Source organism: Chaetomium strumarium (assembly GCF_033439665.1).
Source record: "Chaetomium strumarium strain CBS 333.67 chromosome Unknown B0T15scaffold_2, whole genome shotgun sequence".
NCBI classification, from domain to species: Eukaryota; Fungi; Ascomycota; class Sordariomycetes; order Sordariales; family Chaetomiaceae; genus Chaetomium; species Chaetomium strumarium.
Window position 1 is genome coordinate 1,305,820 of NW_026944430.1, and position 23,640 is coordinate 1,329,459.

Sequence of the window (23,640 nt, forward strand, 5' to 3'; positions counted from 1 at the left end):
CCAAGGACTCGGGGCCCTTTTCACAACGTATTCGGCCTTCTTCCGATTTTCTGTGCGTCAGACCTCTGGGCGCCATTGCCCCCACACATGCACTGTCCCCCCCCCCCCCCCCCCCCCCCCAACCCCCCTTCCTCTCTCTACTTATTACACACCACCGAGCCTTGAAGAACTTATCGAGCTGCGCAGTCAATACTTAGAAGGCCGTCTAACCTCGATCCTTGTGTCCGCCTGTGCGACCCCAACCCTCCTCGTCATTAAGGCAAAATTGGATACCAAGGAGGTCGCTTGCCTTGGCAACGGGATCTGAGAAGTTCCAGCCTCGACACCTTGCGGTGCCACAGGCATGAGGTCACCCGATTGAACATACCTGCGGGAAAGGACTGGACGGCCTACCAACTTCCCGACGCCCGCAACACGGCATGGGCTACCACGTCTGTCAAGTCTCGATGGTCTCGATGCAACCGCCGGTTTTCTGTGTAACCATACTACCTGCTGCTGCCCCATCTCTTCATGCCCCCATCGATATCACCAGGCACGCACACGGGCAGTGACTCATACCGCTGGGGCTCTGAGCTGGCGCCGCCTATATGTCTCTTACCACCTTGCGATTAACGAACGAAGACAAGGGGGTAGCCCGTTAACTTGACATCGAACATCGAGCAGATCAAGCGCTCTGTCGTATTGTCGAACACAAGGATTCTACAGTGACAAGTAGTGGGTTGGCGTCATGCGCGGCGAGACATTATCCGCGCGCTCCTGTACCACCCGAAGATGCTTTCAGGCCTGTCGGCCGGACCAATGATATCTAGGGTCCAGATGCACTGCTCATGCACTCGATCCCCGTCTATATGGGTGTTTTCTTTCGACGCCTCTTCGGAATGACGGTGCTGCTCCTACGCACGCTGCAACATGGTCTGACCCGCTTAGTCTTGTCCGGCAGGTCGCACCGGCACCCAAAGGCGCAGGCGGCTTTTTGTGTTTGGCTGACAGAGGCTTGGTATGACCGGGACTGCTTATGATCGCGGCTTTGCGGTTCTCCAGTCTTATATGGGCTAAGATCAGGGTGTGACGGGCAGCCAGACATCTCGGTCCTTGAGTGTCACAGCGCTCTCAGACCGAGCTGCAACTTGCAGAAAATTTGCGTCCCTGCTCCGCTACGGTATCTCATTGCTCGACACAGCAGGTGCTGCTGTGGTGCATCCCCCTGCCGATCCTATTGGCTCGAGCCCGGCGTTCCCGAGGAAGGCGCGTGTGAATCCTCCGTTGTCGTGCGTCTAAAAGCACCCGTTGGACCTCGCCAGGGTCCCGTCTACTTGGGGTTTATAACGACCGAACAGATCACAAGCAGGCGATGTCAAGCCTGACCACTCACATCTGATATACCGCTTGCCACCGACAATGTGTTCAGCCACCACATAACTGAGAAAGCAGCGTGGTGAACGATTTGCCCCATACGGCGACGCCGTGTTGCGGACAGTACTTAGTATCAAGTTTCCTGGCAAGTACGTGTGAGGGAGGGCTTCCAGCCCAAGCTCCAGCCATAACCGTGGACCTGTTTTCTTTCGCCTCAAGCAAGCTGAAGTAGACAATGACTAACCAGACAACTAGAACACATCGATGCCTGATGAGGTCCTCGAAGCTCCTCACCACTAAAGCTGGCCTAAGAGGGATTCTCCCTCGACCTGCGCCCACTCCTCCCCCCTTGGAGATGGATGCAACAGGGCGGCCAGGCTCGATATCCATACAAGACTCACAGTCTTGCATTCCCCTCTCACGTTTGCTCAACGATGGCGACATCATCCTGCTTCTGACGCCTGCAGTCATACCGGAGGTGAGCCCCTTGAATCGCGATCCCAACCACCCGTCCAGCGACCCCTTCGAGCCTCTCGGGAAAGCTCTGGCAAGGTATCACCCATGGGTCCGTCATGTCCCGTACATGCCGCGGAATGGAATCACCGGCACTCACGTCGTACATATCAGACTCGCCGCCGCTGTGGTGTTTGTCGTCTCGGGTCCTCCTCGTCACGGACAGCCCTCACAGATGGCCTTAGCTGAGATCACGCGACAGCTATGCGACCATCGACCCCAGATCATTCTGACCTGCTGCGACATGCAAGAACTGGGACCGCTCGAGAAGTCTTTTTCGACGGTCGCGCATGTGCCTAGCCTCTTCCCCTCAGACCTGGAGAAAACAGCCGATCTACTGTTTGGGAAGTCCCGGAATCCAAGCCCCGCGGGACTGAACCTACAGAGCGCCATGTTAGCCCCAAGAGTCTGGCCTGTAGAAATATGGGATGCGAATCGTGACGTACCCGAGATCCTTGACCTGTGGTGCCAGTGCTTCCCGGCCGCATTCCGCCTCAGCCGGTACCAGCTCGGATCGTTGCTCCGCCGCGACGGGTATGCCATGCACTACGTCGTCCGGGAGCCCGGAAGCTCACGGGTTCTGGGGTTCTGTGCCACTTACACCACCTATGCCGACAGCGGCGGGGAGCATCTGCTCGGCTCTCTGGCGGTTCTCCTCGTGCGACCATCCTACCGACAAAGGGGCATTGGAATGAGCTTGCACGACTATGCGCTGCGCCAACTTACCAAGACGCGCGGGGTCTTCCGTCTACAGCTTGGGAGCACTTTTCCTCGGCTGTTCTACGGGCTGCCGATCGGCTCGCCTTCGGAGGACTGGTTTCGACGGAGACGGTGGCCAATACAGCCTTTCTCGGCGGCTCCTGGCTCGGGGCAGGAAGTCTCGGACTGGTTTCTCAAGTTCAAGGACTGGCCGGCAACAAGCCTTATGCCGTCGGGGCTCACCTTCCGGCCCTGCGATTTCCGCGACTTCGACATGATGCTGGATTTCGTCGGGAGGGTGTCGAAGAAAGACGGCACGCTGGGATGGTACGACCAGTACGCCAAGCTGGCCGGCACGATGAACATCCGGGATGTCATCGTCGGGTTTGAAGGAGGCAATATCATCGCGGCAGCCTTGACGTACTCCAAAGGCACCGGAAGCCCGGCGGCAGAAGATCTCCCCTGGGCCAACACCATCGGCGACGATGTCGGGGGTGTCACATGCATCGCCGTAAGCAGTGAGTGTGGCATTGTTGAATACCGCCCCCCGTGTTCAATGTATGAATGCTGACAATTACCCCCAGATGAGGGACCAGATGGTGCAACCAAGCGAGATGCCATAATGATTAGGCTGCTTGACAGCTGCATCCGCCTTCTTGCAGATCAAGGGATGAATTCGCTCCTCATTGACGCCATCAAAGGCGGGGTCGAGGGGTTCCAATCCATGGGTGAGTTGCTGCCAAAAAGTACCATCCATGGCTGGCTTTACGAACACTGACTGACCGTGACATCAGGCTTCCAGAAGTGGGCTACGTACAGAGACGTCTGGCGAGATGTCTAGAGAAAGGCGTTCCGGTGTCCGTGGCGCAAAGCGAGGGCAAACGGGGAACACAGGTTCAAAGTTCTCAAAGTTCATCCGACAGATTATGCGGCGTGGACGGCCGGTTCAACCTGGGCTTTCAAAGCAGTCTCCGGCCCCCAAATGACATTGTTAGAGCACCAGCCAGTGGTCCGCCTTATTTAATCGGACAGAATGGCGGGAAGCTGCCCCCAAACGCAAGCAAGCCACGGAGCTGAGTAGAGAGTTGCACACCCAGCGGCTGCGCGACCGCATACCCATACTTGCTTGTCCGCCTTTTTCGACACCACCAAGAGTTACAATCGACATGCAGCACGGGCCTGCTGCGCAGCTTGATATTTGCGACGCGATTCCTCGGCAAATAACTGGCTTGGACCCGTCATCTGACACCGCAGTCAGCAATGACCGAGCGTTCCAACCAAGCACCTGAATACGGGATAACTACCTTAGGTACATACCTTACTGATCACTCTGAGCAAAACTGCCTGACCCAAAAAACTGCCTTATCCAGTAAGAGAATGCGAAGCCCCACTGTTGGCGAACGGCAGTGACCTGGCGGTCAGTACATAGGTACCTATACTTCTCAAGTCTCAACCGTCATCGCCTGCCTCATTCATCCAAATAGTGGGCCATTTCCCCTGTGTGTCTCACAGTCAACCGCCGTCAACAACAGGACCCCGCAACACCACGCCGTGCTTGATACACGGGCCGTTGCAAGAGTGGCCATTTTGTTCTTGGGGCAGCTACCTCTGTCATTGCCCTCGCCGCCCTGGATCTCGCACGGCATTTCCGCAGCGGGTTACCCGATCTTACTGAGTACTCTCTCACTGGGGTCTCAGTGGCTGTGGCCAAAAACGCCGCTTACCCGATATCGTCCGGTTTGTGTAACCAGGCCTCATACGGTCACGCCCGTTCGAACCTGGCTGACTGTACATGGCACAACAACATGTGATGCTCAACAAACAGGCCAGAGAGGGGTTGTTATGGCGTGGGATGAACCTCGGCGTCTGCTGTCACACCGCCGGGTCAGTGTGCATACATACACCGGACTCACGTCAACCCTTTCCCAGAGGAAGAAGGATTTTTATCCGTACCTGCGCCCAATCCCACGCTCGGTCCCTCAGGCCCCAGTCGATATGTGGGAAGGCGGCGGCGGCGGCGGTACGGGCTACGCCGCGCCGGACTTGTCCGCCCTAGGATCTTCTGCACGGGAGCGGCACCTACGTCGCTATAGTATAGGAGAAACCCGACATGCTTATGGGTTGGCACTGCGACCTCAGCACGACAAGACCTACAAGCTGCATGGCCTTGACCACGACCAGTTGGGCACGAACCATGGAGTATGTACATCCCGGCCTACCCTGCCAGCCATCCCCCGCCCCCCATTCCCAGTCTCCGTCCGGCACATCAATACTAAGCTACCTCCTGCGTTGGTTATCCCAGTGTACCAATCGGGGATGGGAGAGATGGAAACGGGGAGGTGGGGGTCCATAGGATGAGGAGATGGGAGATAGCTAGGCCTGGCTTGTCGAGAAAGGAAATGGGGGGATAAGAAGGGAAGTTCCCAAGGTTGACAGTTTCATCTTTCTCGATCCGGGCTTATGTCGTTTCTCGGGACCTCAACCTTCCGACCCTGTCGAATCTAGCGTTAGGTTATCGGCATGAAATACCGAGGAGATGTGGAGATGTCTGTCTCATCCCATTTCTCCTGCGTTGCTTCACTTTTCGCTCCGTCTCTGGGTCCCCCCGTCCCTCCCCGAAACCTCGTTTAATGGTAAACGTGAAGGATGCCGTGTAACGCTTGGGTTCCTTCCTCCTGGTCCTGTGCTGCCTTCTAAACGGCTTCTGGCAACCGTTTGCCACACCACCTGCGTCTCCGTGGCGAGGAGAGAAGCACAAAGAAACATGTCGAGCATGCAACGCGCACATGTGGTGTGCGTGTGAAGCGCAGAAAGGCCAGGTCCCAATCACCATCGCAAAGCCAACGGACATGTTCATGCATATATCTATCCCAAGGCTAGACCATGGCGTCTGGCGGTGAGCTGAGGTGATACAGGTTTTGATGAGTTTCGGTGGTATGGTACAATACAGATATCGTTCTCTTCCTAAAAATTCTGCGCATGAAAAGCACACACCTTCCTGTACTGTGGAATTTATGCAAGACCTCCCATGCACATGTCTGCATACTCTATTCTATAGTCAATACTGCGCGTGCTATACACCCATGATGTCCGGTCCAACTCTATCCCACCCCAACCTCAACTCCTCGGCATTCTCACCTTCCTCTTGCTCCATATTGCTCTGCCTCACTGTGTAACACCGCTTAATGAATATTATCATCCGAGCACCGCATCTGGGTCATCTAATGTGATGATCTGACCGGTGGGGAGGAAAGCCGGATCGCTGATGCTGGTATACACTTCATGGAAGAGAATAGGGGGTGGAAGATGGAAAAGGATGATAGGCCTTTGTTCTCGTGAGATTCCATTAGTATCCTCTAAATTGACAAGGACATGCTAACACCACATTCCCAAGCTATTGGAACTATTCGCCCGTCTCCTCTTTGTTTCTTTTTCTTTCTACGCCGACCCATATCCATTCTGGTCACGGTAACCTAACGCAAAGCTGCCCGTCCATGCGTATGCATTCCTTTCCCAGGATAGAAAGAAGAAGCCAACCATGCCACGCGCCGGCAAAAGTCAAGTCCACTTTGAGAAATCCACCGAGTCAACCAACGCCTCCGCCGTGCTCGGCTGCAGCACCTCGGTATTCTCCGTTGTCACCGTCGACAGCATGCTCGAGCGATGCGACTGGTCGGCGCTTGTGGCACTGGTAAAGAAGGTCGCGACCGACGACCTCCGCAGGCTGCTGCTGAAGCTGTCTCGCATGCCTCCCCCCCGCGGCGCGTTGCTACCCATGCCAGGAGCCATGGCGTTGCCATCGGTGCCGCTGCCGCTGCCGCCTCCTCCTCCGCCTCCTCCTCCCAATGACGGTCCCTGGTTGGCGGTTTGGTGGTGGCCACCCATGACGGACGCGCCGCTGGCCGCCGCTGCTGCTACTGCAGCCGCCGCCGCAGCCACCGCAGTGGTGTTGATCGCGCCGGGCGGCGGTGAGGGCGCGACGGGATGGCTTCCCTTCGGGCCGTAGCGGCGGCGCAGCTCGTTGATCTGGCGGAGACGTTCACGCCACGAGGACACATGCTCACCCGCCTCCCTGCGGGCCCAGACGAGCGAGAAGACCGAGGCGTTGAGCGCGAGCAGCCGAATGAAGGTGGGGAGCGCCTTGAGGCTGATCATCTTCGGCTCCGCCGCGGGCGAGATCTCGGGGAAGTCCGCTCGACTTATGACCTGCACCATGCAAAACCGCGGGCTGTCTTCCTCTTGCTGCATGTGACAGGCGGTGAAGGGGCGGAACGGCGTGGGTGTGATGACGATGTAGACGTAGTTGAACTGGGACGGGAACGTATCGAACTTGAAGGGCACGCCCGAGTCGTTCCAGACGATGTTGACGTAGTCGTTGCCGATATGCCGCTTCTTCATGATGCATTGTGGGTCAGTCTCCGGGTTGGTCGGCATCTGTGTCGTTACGTGGAAGACAATCTCCGTGACCCGATCTCGCCAACAATACGTATACTGTCCATCCATATCATTTTCCCGGTCGAGGCCTTGAGTGTTGAAGGTCGCCCCTTTCAGCTTCGTCAAGGCGCCCAACCCTTTGAGAAAGTGGAGATAGTCCGGGCTACCGACCGTGTTGGCCAGGATCTCGGTCTCCTGCGTCTGGGCTTCCTTGATGTAGATGACACCCACCTTATGACCGTCCACAGGCGAGTTCCGATCAAAGACGCGGATCGCTCGGTCGACCCCGTCCTCATCGGGAAGCGGGATCGGCCGGATGGTCGGGTCGTACAGTTGAGGCATCGGGGCCAGCAGCTGCATTAACAGGTGGCTTGGGAAGATGGTCATGCCATGCTGGAAACGCCCTTCCCACGCCGCCGCGTCGGAGCCGTCAGGGGCTGGCAGATCCGGCGTCGGCGTGAACTCGACACGCAGCGCATACGACGACGTGCCAGAAGGATAGCGACGCGTGATCTCGGCCCAGGATGACCCGGTGGCCTGCCGAATCGTGACGATGCTGTTTCCAATGACCCACCGCTTTTTCTGAATCTCGCCAAAGTATTGTTCCTTAAACTGAGGGTCCTGGGCGGAATCGCTGGCATCCGAAAAAGCCACACGCTGCATGAAGTCGAGAGTAATCTGTGCGTGCTCCTCATTACTGGCGCTCCCGTCTACATCTGTGAACAGGTTCTTGGTAATCCAGCCAATGTGGTTGGGTCGATCGGGCAGCTTGACAGCAAGGAACCAAAACGTGATGACATGGTATGCGAGCGCATAGACGTACTGCGGGAGATCATCCACGGCCGGTTGTTGAGCGAGGACGTCGGGCTGATGCGCCGTGCCGACGCTCGGCGTAGTCGGTTCGCTCGCCACGCTGGCACGAATGGCCAGTTTCTTCTCGCGGACGTATTGGAGGTATCTGAAACAGATGCCGAAAACGATGCGGTACTCGTCCTCGCGGAAGTTGGAGTACAGCGGACGCAGGCGGCTGAGGCAGGCTAAGAACTCCAGGATGTGCATCGCCACCAACGGCTGGGTAATGACCTGCGACATCTTCTGCAGGATCGTGACCAGGGACTTGCTCACCGACATGGGCAGCTCATGAGAGCACACCGAGAGCGCGTGGATGCATGTCTTTGCCGTCTTGTCTGATATCCCATGCATGAAAGTCCTCACGATCTCGTCCTCGTCCACCTTCTGGAAGTGATGGTGGTAGCTGGTGACCATGATCAGGGAGTGGAACAGGCAGTTGGCGACGTCGGTGCGGCGAAGGCCCGACGAATGCGGCGGCTCCTGGAAGCTGTTCGACCGGATCATTTCGCAAATCAGCCGCCGGAGTTCCTGGATGTGAGGGACGCAACCCCGGAACAGGGGGTGATTGCTGAGCTGGGCCGGGAGGTGGACGAGGATAAAGCTGTAGACCTCCCAATCGCACCCTTGGACGAGGAGACTCAACAGAGCCTCCAGCCAGGAATTCATGTTCAACACTGTTGCGCTTGTGTCGCGCTCGTGCGAAACGAGAAGCGGGCTCGGCCTCGCCGGAGGAGATCCAGGCAGAGCATCCGCGTCGGGCACCGACCAGAGCCTTTGACGCTGCTGGAGGGTAGGCTTCGGGGTAGAAGCCGACCGAATGGGGATTCCTCCTCTCTCTGCCGTCTGGCCCTGAGTAAATGATATGCCGCGCGTCGGCCGTCCTCCGCTGTAGTCCGGCCTCGATGGCCTGGCGGGCTGCGCCGCATCTTCAGCCAACTTGCGCGCAAGAGACGCTTCGGTCCTATACAGGGTTCCGGCAAGAGCTTCCGCCCCAGTTGATTTCGTGAGGTAGACTTGGTGTTCGAAGTCGGCCCGCAGGCGAAAGAGCATCTTCATAGCCGTGAGCCGAGCGTCGACTTCAACCGAGTTCGAGCGAGCAATATGAACAAGTGCCGTGTATGCTTTGGCAGTTTTGGAGCCGTCGCTGATCATTGCTTGGATGAATATCTGGACATAGCCCCGCGTGACCACGTTGGACAGGCTTTGGTTCGCACAATACACCGACTGGCGGGAATTGGAGGAGTCAGCCTTGTGCGGAGCCGGCGCGAACACCGACAGAGGTGGCCTGGACATGTCCTTGGCGATCACGCCCCTGAACGCATCCTGGATGCCGTCGAAAAGACGATCCCCCGCCGTGGCGGCCACAGTAACCAAGAAAGCCACAGTTTCCTGGAGGACGAGACTATCGTTCTCCTCGGGCAGCCCAGAAAGTAGCCGCTGGACGAGGTCATCGACCGACTCCTCCCCGACTAGGCCTTCGGCAAGACATAGGAAGTCGTACACTTCAATGATGGTTTCTAGGGCACGCAGTCGAGTAGGGGGGTCCCGGCCGCGATTGAGATAGAAGTGGTCCAGAACGAGGTCGAGATTGTGCTTCCAGCATACTTCTGAAGGGAAACAAGCCCGAGTCTCCTTCAGATATGCGACCACCAGAGCCGCTGCTGAGTCTGGAAGAGCTTGTTGGACCTGAGCCAGAAACATCATGCATTCATCGTGCTGCAACATTTCGGGGTCGTTGCGAGCCACCAGCTTCTCGATCCGGTTGACCAGACGCCTAATTTGGTGTGCCACGTTGTCTTCCGATTCCGCTTCCTCCTTGGCGGTTGTCGGCAGGGCAGACGCATTGGGCTCGGTGTTGGGCGGCAGATGGACCGCCTTGGTCGCACACTGCGCAGCCACGGAGAATATGGGCGACCAATGCTCCTCAACTAGGATGGGATTGATATTGCCCTCGCGGTCGTCGAATAATGAATTGATCAACCTCAGAATCTCAGTCGCTATCCTCGTGGAACCGCTTTTGGCAACAGTTTCAAGCCCGTCCACAAGAAGTGCCAAGGGGACCGCCGGATAGCCCTTTTCAACAGTCTTGGACAGGAGTTTCTTCAGAACGGAAAGCGCACCGCGAACGTCCCTGACCCGGTCTTTATCCATTTCCCTGTCGGGAGATGTCGAGAACGTCCGCAATAGATCTAGCAATATCCTGACGGTCGACTGGCCATGATGAGACTTGCAAATCATGGATAAAGTGTGCCACGAATCCTTCTGCAGGTTTGGCACCAAGCAGTGGATCGAACTGAGGACTTGGATGCAGTCCTTCAGCCTATCGTTTGGGATGGAGCCGAAGGTGACCACGGCATCAATGACCTGAATACAGGCCCTCAGGTCATCTTCCACGCTCGTGTTCATGCATATTTTGAGAAGTATGTCCATCAGATTCCCTACCACGGCATCCGTGGCAAACTTGGAGTTGAATTTGATGACATCCTTGAGGAGCGTGAACAGCTGGGACAAGTTCTTGTCCTCGCCAGACGCCAGAATCTTCCCCTTGGAAGGCCTGCCGGGTTCGCGAGAGGCCTGTCGCCGCGCGGTCTTCGCAGCCATGTACGCGTCTTGTAGCCATTGGGTCAGGAGCGGGAAGATTTCGTAGTAGAACCCCGTGACATTGCGACCTCGGTTCGTCAGGTCATCTAGCGCAGCCAGCTGGAGATAGAAGTCATCCGAGTGAGCTTTCGCTGTCAGGGTGAGGAAATACCCGCGGCGGTCGAGCTCGGTCGAGGCTGGGTACTTGATACATTCGGTAAGGAGTTCCCAGGCGGCTTGTCGAGCATGTGCCGGCTGCTCAGGATCGATCAAGTCTTTGGCAGCGTTCCAAATGTCATGGACCTGGCAGTGGATGATTTAGAACCAGATTCCGATCGTGAGCAATTACATCCAGGGCATTACCACGTACCGGGTTGAGAGGGAAGTCAGAGATGGCATAACGCAAGGAGTTCGCAGCAGCGACCCGCTCATTCAGCTGCCCATCTCTCAAGTGTCTGAACCACTCCGAGTGCTCAGAGGAGAGCCCATGGAGGGCAGACGGCGGAGGACGGGCATCGGATCGTCCAGGGAGCGTATGAGCTCCGGGGATAGGTGCGAACGGTTGTTGCAGAATTGGCGGGGATTTGGTCGATTTCCCAGCGCCTGCCAACCCTTTGAAAACGCCGGCAAGACCACCGGTAGCCCTCGTCTCCTGCGATTGTTGCTCATCTCCAGGGGAAGGCGACATGGGCCGGTCCTCCGAGACCGAGTGGCCGCCTATAGAAGCTAATCTCCGCAACATATTAGCAAGCGGCTCATGGGTGGCCGAGACCACCGGGAGGTAAAAAGGTTGCTGAGCATAAAGCGGCGGGAAAAGTGTGACGTTCAACAATCAAGACCCAGAACGCGGGATGGGAGAAGTTCCGCCCTGCAGCAAGATGCAGGAGCTTGCAGCAGCCGCATGCAGGCGGGCTGGAATCGTCCCGGTCGATCGATCAGATGTCGGGGGATGCAATATAAGTAGCTATGCATCTATTCATGGTACGGTAGGTAGCTTCCCAGAATGGAGCAGAGGTGCAGCACGAGTCGCCGGCCGGGCCAGGCATGGACCACAAAGCCCCGGTGAGTGAGATGGGCCGTAGGACTCCGCGAAGGCATGCGCCGAAATATGAGAAGTGAGACACAAGCCGCGAATTATCAGACATGACTTACGCGCCAAAACGTTAGCTGCATGAAAGGGTGTGAAGCCCAAATATCAGGCAGAGAGGCAGGAAGGCCCCAATGTAAAGACACCACTTATCAGGCGACCACCGGGCAACCTTCGATTTCGTTGAGAGAGGCGGATGAGGGGAACCAGCTTCCAAGTTTCCCGGTTAACCAAGTCCACACACCATCACGGCGTGGGGTACCAACTGCAACTAGTCCTCACAGGTGATTGCTCGTCTGGCGTGATCAAACTTGTCGCTTCTCTCTGCTGTCGATCGTTCAGCAGATGATAACTAGCGTGGCTGCTGGATGCACAGGGCAAAATTGTAGGAAGAGACTTTTTTCTGCTGCATCCGCCAACCAGGACAGCAAGACGGTATATGACGACGAAGTTGCCCTGCCCAGTCATAATCGGGGTCACACAAGGGGACCAGCAAAGGCGGGTCGCCTGGCAAGCAGTGAAAGTAAACATCATTGGTCAGCTCTTCGCAGTCTGTCCGGATCCCCACTTTTATTTTCGCGCGGCTGCAACACCCCCACCTTGAACCAGCTCCCCTCTGGCTTGCCTTTAATGCTGCTTCTAGAAGCTGGACGGCAGAATCCACCAATAACTCTAGCAACCGCTGCCGCTTTTTCTGGTGTTTTGCTTTCTTGCTTCGGCTTGTGAAGTTCGACATAATCACCACGCTGCCCAAGGAAGCTCACGCCGCTCCATCATGGCTTCTACCCTGGAGCATCTTGCGCAGTTGCTCAACGCAACTTTGGATGCGCAACACCATCGCAGAGGCAAGTTTCGATCATGAGCTACGGTTCCCAAACAACAACCCCGCCATGCCTAGTACCATGGGCTCGAGGAAGCAGCACGTAGTAGAACTAATACATGTGATGTTGCAGCTGAGACGGCTCTCAGAGAAGAAGCCAAGAAGCCCAAATACTCGCTATCGCTCCTGAGCATCGTGAGCTCCGCAGCTCAACCCCTCAAGATTCGCCTTGCCGCTGCCCTCGCGTTCAAGAACTTCATCCGCCACAATTATGTTGTGCGTACAATCAATCTGTTTTGGTCGAAATACGACGGGTCTAACTTCGTGTTAGGACGAAGAGGGCAGCTATAAGCTCCCTCTGGATGAGGTGCAAACAATCAAACAGGAGCTCGTCGGCCTGATGATCTCGTCCCCGCCCTCCATACAGACACAGCTCGGCGAAGCCATCAGCATTATTGCCGACTCGGACTTCTGGGAGCGTTGGGACACGTTGACCAAGGTTCGCCCCGGAGCCATTGCAAATTCCTGCTGGACAATCGCGGCTGACATGGTGGATTTAGGACCTTGTCAGCCGTCTTTCCAATACCGACTACAAGATTACGAATGGCGTGTTGGAAGTTGCACATTCAATCTTTGTGCGGTGGCGGCCTTTGTTTCAGTCCAATGATCTCAACAGGGAGATCCTGCACGTCGTCGGGACGTTTGGTGAGCCTTTCATTCAAATGCTGAGCGTAAGGAAGAGTCTCCCTGAGTAGCGACCCGTGACCCGCGTCTAACAGGCATGTGATAGATCGCGGACCAACAAATCGGAGCGAACCAAGACAATGCCACCGCCCTCAGGGGGTGGCTCGAGACTATGAGCCTACTGATTAGGATTCTCTATGACCTCTCATGCCAAGATATCCCGCCAATCATCGAGACGCACCTGAAGGACATCACTCTGCTCCTCCACAAGTACATGTCCTATACCAACCCTGTCTTCGACGGCGAGGAGGACGAGGCCACGCCGCTGGAGACTCTGAAGTCGGACATATGCGATGCTCTTCAGCTATTTACCAATAAGTACGACGACGACTTTGGGCAATACGTTCAGGAGTTCACCAACAACGTCTGGAATGTGCTGTCGAGTCTCGGCCCCGAGAAGAGATATGATATCCTCACTAGCAAGGCCCTGCAGTTCCTCACGGCGGTTGCCTCGGTGCGGCGCCATGCCGAAATATTCAACAACCCGGAGGTCTTAGGCACGATCGTGGAGAAGGTCATCCTTCCGAATGTCGCACTTAGAGAGTCCGACATTGAGCTGTTTGAGGATGAGCCTATTGAGTTCATCAGGCGCGACCTTGAGGGTTCAGACACGGATTCCCGAAGGAGAGCGGCAACCGACTTCCTGCGGGCACTCCTTGAGAACTTCGAAATGCTCGTCACACAAGTGGTATTCAAATACATCAACCACTACCTGACCGCCGGCAAGGACGACTGGAAGGCGAAGGACACCGCCGTCTATCTCTTCCTTGCCATCGCCGCCAAGGGCGCCGTCACTGCCGCCCATGGAGTGAAGACGGTTAACAGCTACGTCAATGTCGTCGAGTTCTTCGAGCAGAACATCGCTGCGGACCTCCTTTCCAACGAGAGCGAGCCCATTGCGAAGGTGGATGCCATCAAGTATCTATATACTTTCCGGAGTCAGCTCAACAAGGCGCAGTGGGCCACGGCCATTCAGCCCCTCATCCAGAGTCTCGGCTCGACTAACTATGTCGTCTACACTTATGCGGCGATTGCTGTTGAGAGAGTGCTGTTCCTGACCGATGACCAGGGGCAGCACTTATTTACGCGGGACGACATCCAGCCGTATGCCAAGGATCTGCTAGAACACTTATTCACCCTGATCGAAAAGGACACGTCTGCTGCCAAGCTGCAAGAGAACGAGTTCTTGATGAGGTGCATTATGAGGGTGTTGATTGTCATGAAGGAGGGCCTATTCGACTGTGGCGTCGGAAATGTTCTCACTCATCTCATCAGCATTACAAACGTGATCAAGGAGAATCCCAGCAACCCTCGCTTCTATTACTACCACTTCGAAGCGATCGGTGCTCTAGTCAGGTGAGAACTCGCTGTATCTCTCCTAATTTTCGTCCCTCAACTAACTCCACGCAGGTACTGCAGCAACAACCCCAAGTTGGACTTAATTGGTCGCTTATGGGCCCCTTTTGCGGCCATCCTCTCCGAGGACGTCTCTGGTGAGTAGGCTGGAAACACATCTTCCGAACGTGTTCTGACGATCCCGACCGGCAGAATTCGTCCCATTCGTCTTCCAGATCTCCGCGCTGCTCCTTGAGCTCAACCCTTCGGGCCAGATTCCGGGAGATTTCAAGATTCTGATCGAAGTTGTGCTTGGCCCGGGCCCGTGGGAGACGAGAGGCAATGTACCGCCCCTGTCCAGGTTCATTGCAGCGATCATTCCCAAGGCGGCAGAGGAGATAAAGGCGGAGAACAAGCTGGAAGCCTTCCTCGCCATCTTCCAGCGTCTTTTGGCTGGGAAGAAAACGGAACAGAACGCGTTCGATATTCTCGAGGCCATCGTCGGCACATTCCCTGCGTACGTAACCGGCTTTCCTGGTGTCGTGACGGTAACTTGAATCTAATGATTATTAGGGATGTCTTGGAGCCGTACTTCGGAACCATTGTCACACTCATCTTCAGCAAGCTGCAGGCGAACCCCACCGACTCCTTCAAGTCTCGCGTGACCCGCTTCTACCATCTCGTCTCGGCCAGGGCCGGCATGGGCGCCGATTTCTTCATCAGGCACGCCGAAGCCATCCAAGCCAACGTCTTTACGCCCTTCTACCTCACGGTCATCCTGCCCACGACGGGCCAGTTTGCCCGGCCCGTCGACCGCAAGCTTGGCGTCATCTCGTACACCAAGACGCTTTGCGAGTCAACCAACTTCGCAGAGCGCTACAAGAAGGGCTGGGGCTTCACGTGCAACAACCTGCTTGACCTGCTGAAGAACCCGCCGCGGGTGGCTGCCGGGGTCGGCGACGAGATCGTCAACGAAGCAGACGTCGATGATATTGGTTTTGGCGTCGGCTTCACACCGCTGAACACATGCAAGCGCGGGCCCCGCGACGACTTCCCCGATATTGTCGAGGTCGACAAGTGGGTGAGCCAGTACATGAAGGAGGCGAACCAGCGGCATGGTGGCACGATTGTCACTTATGTGCAGGAGCGGTTGTCTCCCGAGGCGAAGGCCGCCTTGGCTCCGTACCTCGCCTAAGAGGGGCCGAAAATGGCGGTGGAGTTTGACCCCGGTGATGGATCGCGTTGGACGGGGGCAGCGGTTGGGAACGGTGTTTGTGCCGGGTCAAAAGTGCGAGTGCCTAGGCTGAACTGCTTAACTATGGTTTGGCCGGGATCTAGACAGCGAGGGACCGGGTAGGTATGGTAGTAGGTATGCTGCCATGACATGAAAATAATCTGTGGGAATTGCGACTCGTGGCGTTTGGAAGACACGGGTGTGACTGTGGTTATGTATCTTCAGCCTGTGTGTTCGGTTAGATAGGACTCAGACACGAAGATGAATTCGGGTCTATCAGCAATCTCTCAGCCGTGAGTGCGTAGATGTTGTACGATATCGTTCATGATAATGGGGGACACGGACGGAAAGGGAAGACGTCGCTCTCGGTGAGAGATAGAACTGGTGGAGAAACCCTTGATCCCATGTTACAACCTGCCAGGAGCCTTGCAGAGACACAGACAGGGAGCAATATAAGTGTACTAGTACCGTACATGTGACTTCTGGAGAGGTTTAGACATGAATCGAGCCACGGGTCGGTTGGCTCTATGAGAGTCTGAGGATAGTTAATATAGGCCTGAGCCGAATGTCGCCCTGCTTGACTGAGTTTACGTTGTGTATGGACTGTTTTGATCTAACGATAAGGGGAGTGGGAGATAAGGTACCTTAGGTACCTTACGTAAGGTATGTGCGTGCAGGTACATGAAAGTCTACCTATTACCTGGTACTCATGGTGCATGTGCTTTAAATCTTTGTCAATTCTGTTATATGTACTGGAAGGCGAGGTATGCATAGGATGCTTCAGTGTACTACATATCTGTATGGACAGTACAATACGCCCTTCTTCATGCACCGTAAATAGCTTCTCCCAATGTGGGAATCCAAAATGCTGCTTGTTACCCAGAAGACGAATGAGAAGCAATAAGTTGATCCCAATGAGGCAGAAGAACGAAAATGTAAGCATGTTACACAGACCCAAATAACCGTTTCTTCATGACTCTCCAGGCTGCTCATCCCCAAGTTCGCGGGCGAAAAAAGCCCGGTGGTGTTGTGATAGATTAATGATTAACGCCAGACGCACTTGGAAATGCTCTCTCGGTCATTGAGCCGGTCGTCACGGGGTCGGGGACAGAAGATGGTTGAGTGAGGAAGGTAGGCGGCTTCGAAAGGGTGGCGATGGCGAAATAGGCAAGGGTAAGCTTCGGGATTGCCGAAAGAATTCAAGATGGAACCTAAGTTGAATGCATGTTGCTCCCCGGCCGTGGCTCCACTAAACATCGCATTATGACTCCGAATGAAATACCGGATATTGTATAACACCGAAAACGTGCTCTGAAGAATATCATCAAGCGTCGAGAAGAGACTATGAGGTTTGAAATTGGAGGAGTGGCCTGCGCCGCTCGCTTTACAGGAAGCCGCCCTCGGCGCCCCCAAACACGCCGACACTGCCCCGCCATCCGCACCGCTCGCGCTCACTCGCCGGCGGCGGAGACTGCGGCAGGGACTGGTGAAGGGGCGAGGCCGGCCCGATTCTGGGATGCAAATGAGGCAAAGACTGCTGGGGCGAATGCGGGGGCTGTTGCAGATCCATGTCGCTATTGCTTGCGCGGCTGCTGTTGGCCCCGCTGGCATTCGTCTGCATTATCAGCAAGCTACTCGTGCTGCTGAGCCGTCTTGTGAACTCGGTAAAGCTGAGATGCTTGGCGCTTGACGCCGATTGCCGCTTTTCGGCTGAGCCGGAGTTGCGGTGGACGGCCGATGGCGACCCTGGAGTAAAACTGAATGTCCCAGGCCCGTCCTCGGAGTCTCCGGTTGGAAACGACGCAGCGCCCTCCAGAGGCATTGATGACGATGCCAGTATCGATGCCATATGCGGCTGACTGTGTGTTCTCTGCGCCATCCCGGGCCTGCTCCGGCTCTTGGAATAGCCTGTGTGCGGCCGTAGCTGGGAAGGCCCACAAGCTGATAGTGTCCTGTAAGCCTCGTAGTTGTAACTCGACGAGGATCTCATGGAACGCGACGACAACTGGTACCGTCCGGTGGGTTCATATCTCCCAGTGATGAAATCCAGAGCTCTCTGCGCAGATGTCGCTGGTGCCGAAAAGTAATCTTCGACGTCTCCCTCCGCTACCATATCATCACTGTCACTGTCACTGTCATCGTCCGAGTCCGAGTCCGAGTCATCGTCATCGTCATCGAAGGCACTCTTCGGCTCGGAACCCTCTGTTCCGAAGGATGGCGCGGCGGCGGCCTCAGGCTTCGACTTTGCCTCCTCAGCTTCGCGTTGTCTCCTCTTCTCGTCCATCTCTCGCATCAGCGCGTCGAACCTAGCCAGAGAGCTCATTTTCTCCTCTCCCGGGACCTCCCGCTCGGAACCGGGAATGAGGCGCATCTGGAACGCCCGATCAAGGATCGTTTCTCGCGGGCCAGGCGGCGTGTGGAAATCCGGTATTGTTGGTAAGGCGGTTGGCGCTTGCGAACTGACGCTCTCACGGCCCCTGATGGGCGAGCTGAGCGCTGACGATCTGCCCTGAGCAGACGTCCAACCCTCGATAAACTCCCCCTGATATTCCCCGATTGTTGTCGCTGGAGACGGAAGATCGGCAGGACCGACCATGGTGGTGTAATTATTGAAACCCATGTGAGACTGGTTCACCGAGCTAGTTTGTGATGAGATATCGCTTCGTTTTGAGCGTAGGCTTGGGGAATCCGAAAATGTCACGGGACGGTCGCGTCCAGCTTGCGATTGGAAGGAATTCTTCAGAAAGGAGACCGAACGGGAGCCATTCCTACTGTCTGGCCTCTGCTGCGGGTCGCTGGGCTCCCTGGGGCGAGGCGAGAACGGGTTGATGAAGGTGGGCGAGGCAGGCGTTACCGGGCTCAGCGGTGCTCTATCATAGGCAAAGGGTAGGATGAGCTGCCGGATGTACTGCGCCCATTCTTGCAGCGTGTGCTGTTCATCCCCAGGTCGGAAGAGCAGCGTCGTAGGGCCCGTTTCTCTCGGCGCAGTGAAACCGGCGGTCCTACTCGAACGCCGCTTCCTGGCCTTGTCCAAGGCGGGATCTGGCAGAACATTGATGACCAGTGTTGGGAGGATCGGGCCTTGCTTGCGGTGCGCCAGCATCTGAACTTGACACTCGGCGATTGAAGTGATCGAGTACTGCTGTATCAATGATTCCGGATCCTCCTGTTCGAGCAGGCATGGTCAGCGTTACAGAAGGCGCGCCGCGCTGATGGGACGTCTGGACCAGTAGCGAAAAGCACTTACCTTGGATTTGTAGATGGAGAGATAAATGCCTTCCGAAGCTGCCTTCCCAAGTTCCCCGGGGTTCGAAGCGCGGTTGGATTGGAGCCGGTTGATGGTCGCGGCTTGCGGCTGCTCTCGGTTCGCGCCTCCGACGACCACATATCGCATCTGCCAGACAGACGGTCAGCGAGTGATCCTAGCCGATAGTCAAGGAGACCGGTTTCTCACTTTCCAGGCTGCTCTGCCGATAATAGTCCCCCGGTCAGGGGGCATGGTGAGAGCGCCCTCCATAGTTGATGCTATGCTTTCTCGTCGGCTGGTGGACAAAGGAGACCGAAAAGGGAGCCCGATTAGGGGTGTCGGCTTCGGGCGGGAATGGAACGCATTAGCCATTAAAGGAGGTGCATGTTGTTAGAAAGAAGTGGACTGCCAAAGGACGAAGAGCCGTTCCAGCCGTTTCCCAGCAAGCACCGAGCAGAAGGGCGACTTCGTCAACGAAAACCGTCCACCAAAAAGACACACCATCAAAGTTATCGACCGCGGTTCAGCATTCCAAGTCGCACGAACGGCAAGGAGAAAGGAAATAGGGCGAGCGAACTTGAAGGCCGGAGGAATTTGCCCCAAAAAGAAGCCAAAACCGGGCTACAAGTGACCAGACGAGCGCGCGCCGAAGATGGTATGGAGCCAAATTAATAAAAAACAGCCCGCTCCGTAACATGTGGACTGTGCCAAGCTCAAGTGCTGCGCATCTTCCAGAAAAGCATGCGCTAGCCGCAATGTTCGATGGAGAAGTTGGGGACATTGGCCCCAGGGGCCACAAACGGAGGTGGAGTGGTGGTGCAACACTGAACCCTGAAGGGGCAAGGATACCTCTCCGTCACCGGGCTCGGTGGAACCCCACTCTTCATTCGATGATTCCGCCACAAGGCCGGGCCGGCAATCTTCGGGACTCACACGGCATCGAGGACAGTTCATTCTCTCTTCCTCACATTGAGACATAAATTGTATGTACTAACAGCTGAACTTATTTTAATGATTGACTTGAATTAGTTCCGAGATTGTGCTTCCAGGGGATCTTATCTACAGGCTGCGTACATACACTAGGTAGGTGTCGACTGTGGGTGCCAGGGTGACCCTCCATCGCTCGCTTCGCCATGCCGTTTCAGACAAGTCAATTCAACCACCAGCAGCACAGACCCTATGGGGTTCCAAGTGACATCTGTCTGATTCCTCCTATCTACGGTACCTATATAGCCCAGACGACAATATTCATCGGAACGGTGGGCGTTATATGGAAGCCCTGAAGTCTCTAGAGCCCTTTCGCTGGCTTGTTGAGAGAAGACAGAGACGTACCTACCTTAGGTGGGTAATGTGCCGGACTTGTAACCTGGATGTTATGTAGATAACGCATGTGCAATTGCAAATCGAAGCGAGGAGTTACATACAAGCTGCAAGGTCAGAACACGCAACATCGCATCCCGCTAAGGCGATTCCTGGTTAGCACGATGGTTACCCGAAGTACGTGTACAATCGATTGGACAGAAGCCTGAGTCTTGCCGACTGCGACTGCGGTAGGGTGACATTTTAGTTTTTCTGGAATCTCGGCGCGCACGAATGATGAATGGGAGTCCGATATTGCTGCGGGCCAACGTAGATCACAGAGAGAGTTCGACAAGGTTGCCGGATGTGGCTTTACAATGTAGGTATCTAGGTCGTATGTATGGGGTAGTGAAGCATTTAGTCTATGTAGGAATCCCGCCTCTGACGGCGAGGCGACGCGCCCACGCAAGAACCCTATTGTTGCATCCTGCCGAGGGACATTATGTCGCCGCCTCTCCCGGTCTCCGGTATAGTTATACTTTTGTGTGCAGGACTACCAGTTCAACAGCAACAAGAGACTACCCAGATGAGACTACCAATAAGCCGGGCATAGAGCATTGGTAGGTACAATACCTAATAATAAGTAATAGCTTAGAACGCTCATTGTATACAGCCTACCGCGCCCTTGGTCCTTGGTTCAGAACCATGTGGCTGACCCGTATGTGGCAACATGCTGCTATGCGAACCTTCCATCCAGTCTTGGCCACACGGTGCTAACGATTCCCGACAGTAGCGTGAGCACCCCTCGTCTGCAGCGTCGGACTAAGCCAAGAGCAGTTTGGTGCTGGTCCCGATCGCCAGAGAGGCAAATGCAAAAAGCCCTTGCGGATTGCCCGATCTCTGACGGGAACGGAAGAGACGGCAGGATCAGAGCTGCGTCCAACAGCACTTCGGGCTAGGAGCTGTCCAGTGTCCACGCGAGCCACGGTGCTGGCGACGGTGAACGGCTGACCGCATTTTCTCAAATCACACGCACCCGACAGCATCGTTCAACACGCTTGGGCCGCCGAAGTTGCGGGGTGGTACATACCAAACAACGTTCGAGCAAACGGCCAGTATCTAACCACTCTGGCCTCAGATTTATCGCCAATCGTCGTGTTGGAGTGGCTCCCCCAGAAGACCGATGGTGCGAACTGCGGACCTCAATTTATATAGATTGAAGGGTGCAGTACCTCGCCAGATGTGGTGCTGCGCAGTAACTATCCGACGGAGCCATAATGTGAATTCATCCTGTGGCCTTCCAACCTCAGCTTCCAATGAGCCTTGCGACGATTCCTACAGCGTTGTGAGTTGTTGACTCCCTGTCGGTCGGACCCTTGACATTCCCGTTCCAGGTTCCAATGACAGAGCCCACCGCCGCCGCAGGCCAACCGGGGAATCCTTTGCCGATCGCATACGGCATGCAACTTTGTTTCTTCTTTTGGGCCCCGTATCCCGCGCCGTCCCGTCACCAAATCCTCGACCTTATGTTGTGTGTTAAACAGCTGCGTATTGGGCACTTGGTGAACTGTGCACTCAAGTCGCGGCATGGCTGCTCCGGGCATTTGCGGCGCCTGCAGGAGCTCCACGCAATCTTGGCCTGTGCGTCCATCGCGCTATGCGAGGATGGTTCGTCTTTCTCCAGCAGCAGGACCCACAATCTTCCTCATCCAGTCGCCCCTGCAGCCAGCGGTCGGCTCGACTCGACTAGCTACTCGGGCCGTCTCGAAGCCTGGATTGACGTTTGACACCGATTGTCGTTATTGGTTGGTTTGTTATGCATTGTTTTAAGCTTCAACTGAACTGTGAGACGTCCATTTCTGGGCATCAAGTCTGCCAGTCTCGAGCCAGTCTACCAACTGTCTGTACAGTACTAGGAAACATGCCTCGAGCAATCGTGACTCTATTTGAGGATTTGAGAAAGCGAGACATAACCTTAGATATGCTCCGTCATGCTTTGCCATGCCAATGTACCTACCTGGAGTAGGTAGGTACATGTATAGTCCCGAAACCCTCCGAAGGCACACACACCTGTATGCCGCCTGATATGGGCGAGTTCCGTTTGCAGCCATGCATACACAGCCATTACATATTATATAAGCGGTTCCTTCAGGTTGCATCAGGTCCCGCTCCTCAGCAGACTACGACATCGCATCGGTGATCGACAGGGCAATACCGGTGGATCAATGAGTCCCATCTGTCATGCTTTTAGCCCCCAGATATTCTGCAAGTTTCTGCGATATCTCACACGCGGTCCTATCAAGTTATCGACCATCATGCACTACCACGGCACCTTTTGTGATCTCCAGTGTCTACTTACATACAGTATAGTATGTATGTACATGGCTGGTTGGTCTGTTGGTGCGCGGAGTGTTGATCACCCCCGCTTCTCCTCAACGCTAGGGTTCACTATCGCCAGTAATCACGGATAGGTTGCCAACACCTTCTTGGGAGTGAGACATAGCCTTTTCCCATTCCAGCTTAGAGAATGATCAAGATGTCCAGGTGGTAGCTGCGTCCCTCCCCCCACCTCCCTCCCCCCCTACCTTCGGATCCTGGTGGGCCACATGCGCAACAAAAAAAGGATTGTCCAAGGTCTGCCAATGCTTGTGTTCTTGTCCTCGACGGCTACTTCCGCTGAAACGTCAGCACCAGACTGGCGCAATATGATCCGCTGGATCACCACGGCGGGCCGTGAGCGCCACGCTAGTGGCACTTTGACAGAACCAACCCCCAGCATTCGCGCGGGGCAGGCGACCGCCCAGCTTCGAGCTCGCCGGAGCTGACGCTCCGCACTGGGTTCGTCCTAAGTTGATATACATCAATCATGGACTATGGTGGAAGACGGTTAGGAGAACAGAGAGTCGGCTTGTCACCTTTCGACACCATGGAGATATTGGCCTGCGGGCTTCACAGCGCGGTCACCGATTATCGCGGCCAGCGCCGGAAGCACCACGATATTACCTAGTTATGTAGCCATCGACGGCGAGGGAGGCTCCATAACGCCGTGCGCCAAGCTCCGAGATGGGCGGGATGTTTGCTGATCGTCCGCCCTCTGGGCGCCTCTGGCAGTGTTCTGGGAATGGAGGTGGCGCCGGGCTTGATTGTCTGGCTCGTCTGGGCATGTTTGTTGCCAGACCTGCAGGTTCCAAATACCATGGTTCGAAGGTTCCAGTACCATGGTTTGAGACCGATCTGAGTTGGCAGAGTGGCTCTGCTGTGGTGAGCCGGTGAGAATGGTTGACGGTACACTCCGCTCAGGGGAAATAAAACCGCAGCGCCATGTCACCGTGCGACAAGTGTCAACCGCAGAGTCTTGCTGCTTGCGACGTTATTACGGACTCGAGGCTGGGACTCGGGCCCGCTGCCGATGTCCCCGCCAGACTTATTATTAGTCCTATCCC

General features: G+C 55.7%; 7 protein-coding genes across 7 annotated transcripts; 4 read left to right on the top strand and 3 right to left on the bottom strand.

Moving 5' to 3' along the window:
* The first annotated feature begins 1,301 nt into the window (after positions 1-1,301).
* B0T15DRAFT_96941 (uncharacterized protein) lies at positions 1,302-3,540 on the top strand. The gene is made up of 4 exons (XM_062871500.1): positions 1,302-1,502; positions 1,609-3,076; positions 3,150-3,293; positions 3,360-3,540. The coding sequence occupies exons 2-3, from the start codon at positions 1,625-1,627 to the stop codon at positions 3,186-3,188; spliced, it is 1,491 nt and encodes a 496-aa protein (XP_062723865.1). The 5' UTR covers positions 1,302-1,502; positions 1,609-1,624; the 3' UTR covers positions 3,189-3,293; positions 3,360-3,540.
* Positions 3,541-5,010, top strand: B0T15DRAFT_96942 (uncharacterized protein). Its single transcript, XM_062871501.1, has 3 exons — positions 3,541-3,934; positions 3,995-4,764; positions 4,859-5,010. Exons 1-3 carry the CDS (start codon positions 3,826-3,828, stop codon positions 4,916-4,918), a joined length of 939 nt encoding a protein of 312 aa, XP_062723866.1. The 5' UTR covers positions 3,541-3,825; the 3' UTR covers positions 4,919-5,010.
* Positions 4,997-5,514, bottom strand: B0T15DRAFT_97213 (uncharacterized protein). The gene has a single exon (XM_062871502.1). It carries the CDS (start codon positions 5,420-5,422, stop codon positions 5,078-5,080), a length of 345 nt encoding a protein of 114 aa, XP_062723867.1. The 5' UTR covers positions 5,423-5,514; the 3' UTR covers positions 4,997-5,077.
* Positions 5,515-6,123: 609 nt separating this feature from the next.
* B0T15DRAFT_390166 (uncharacterized protein) lies at positions 6,124-11,119 on the bottom strand (the record flags this gene model as incomplete). The annotated part of the gene is made up of 2 exons (XM_062864527.1): positions 6,124-10,734; positions 10,802-11,119. The coding sequence occupies 2 exons, from the start codon at positions 11,117-11,119 to the stop codon at positions 6,124-6,126; spliced, it is 4,929 nt and encodes a 1,642-aa protein (XP_062723868.1).
* Positions 11,120-12,293: 1,174 nt separating this feature from the next.
* On the top strand, positions 12,294-15,612 carry B0T15DRAFT_482911 (CAS/CSE protein; the record flags this gene model as incomplete). The annotated part of the gene is made up of 8 exons (XM_062866133.1): positions 12,294-12,363; positions 12,472-12,614; positions 12,670-12,837; positions 12,899-13,069; positions 13,129-14,438; positions 14,493-14,575; positions 14,631-14,934; positions 14,991-15,612. 8 exons carry the CDS (start codon positions 12,294-12,296, stop codon positions 15,610-15,612), a joined length of 2,871 nt encoding a protein of 956 aa, XP_062723869.1.
* A 1,423-nt stretch (positions 15,613-17,035) lies between these two features.
* On the bottom strand, positions 17,036-19,168 carry B0T15DRAFT_390162 (uncharacterized protein; the record flags this gene model as incomplete). Its single annotated transcript, XM_062864526.1, has 3 exons — positions 17,036-18,817; positions 18,899-19,045; positions 19,106-19,168. The coding sequence occupies 3 exons, from the start codon at positions 19,166-19,168 to the stop codon at positions 17,036-17,038; spliced, it is 1,992 nt and encodes a 663-aa protein (XP_062723870.1).
* Positions 19,169-22,685: 3,517 nt separating this feature from the next.
* B0T15DRAFT_97291 (uncharacterized protein) lies at positions 22,686-23,113 on the top strand. The gene has a single exon (XM_062871503.1). It carries the CDS (start codon positions 22,804-22,806, stop codon positions 23,020-23,022), a length of 219 nt encoding a protein of 72 aa, XP_062723871.1. The 5' UTR covers positions 22,686-22,803; the 3' UTR covers positions 23,023-23,113.
* Positions 23,114-23,640: the final 527 nt, after the last annotated feature.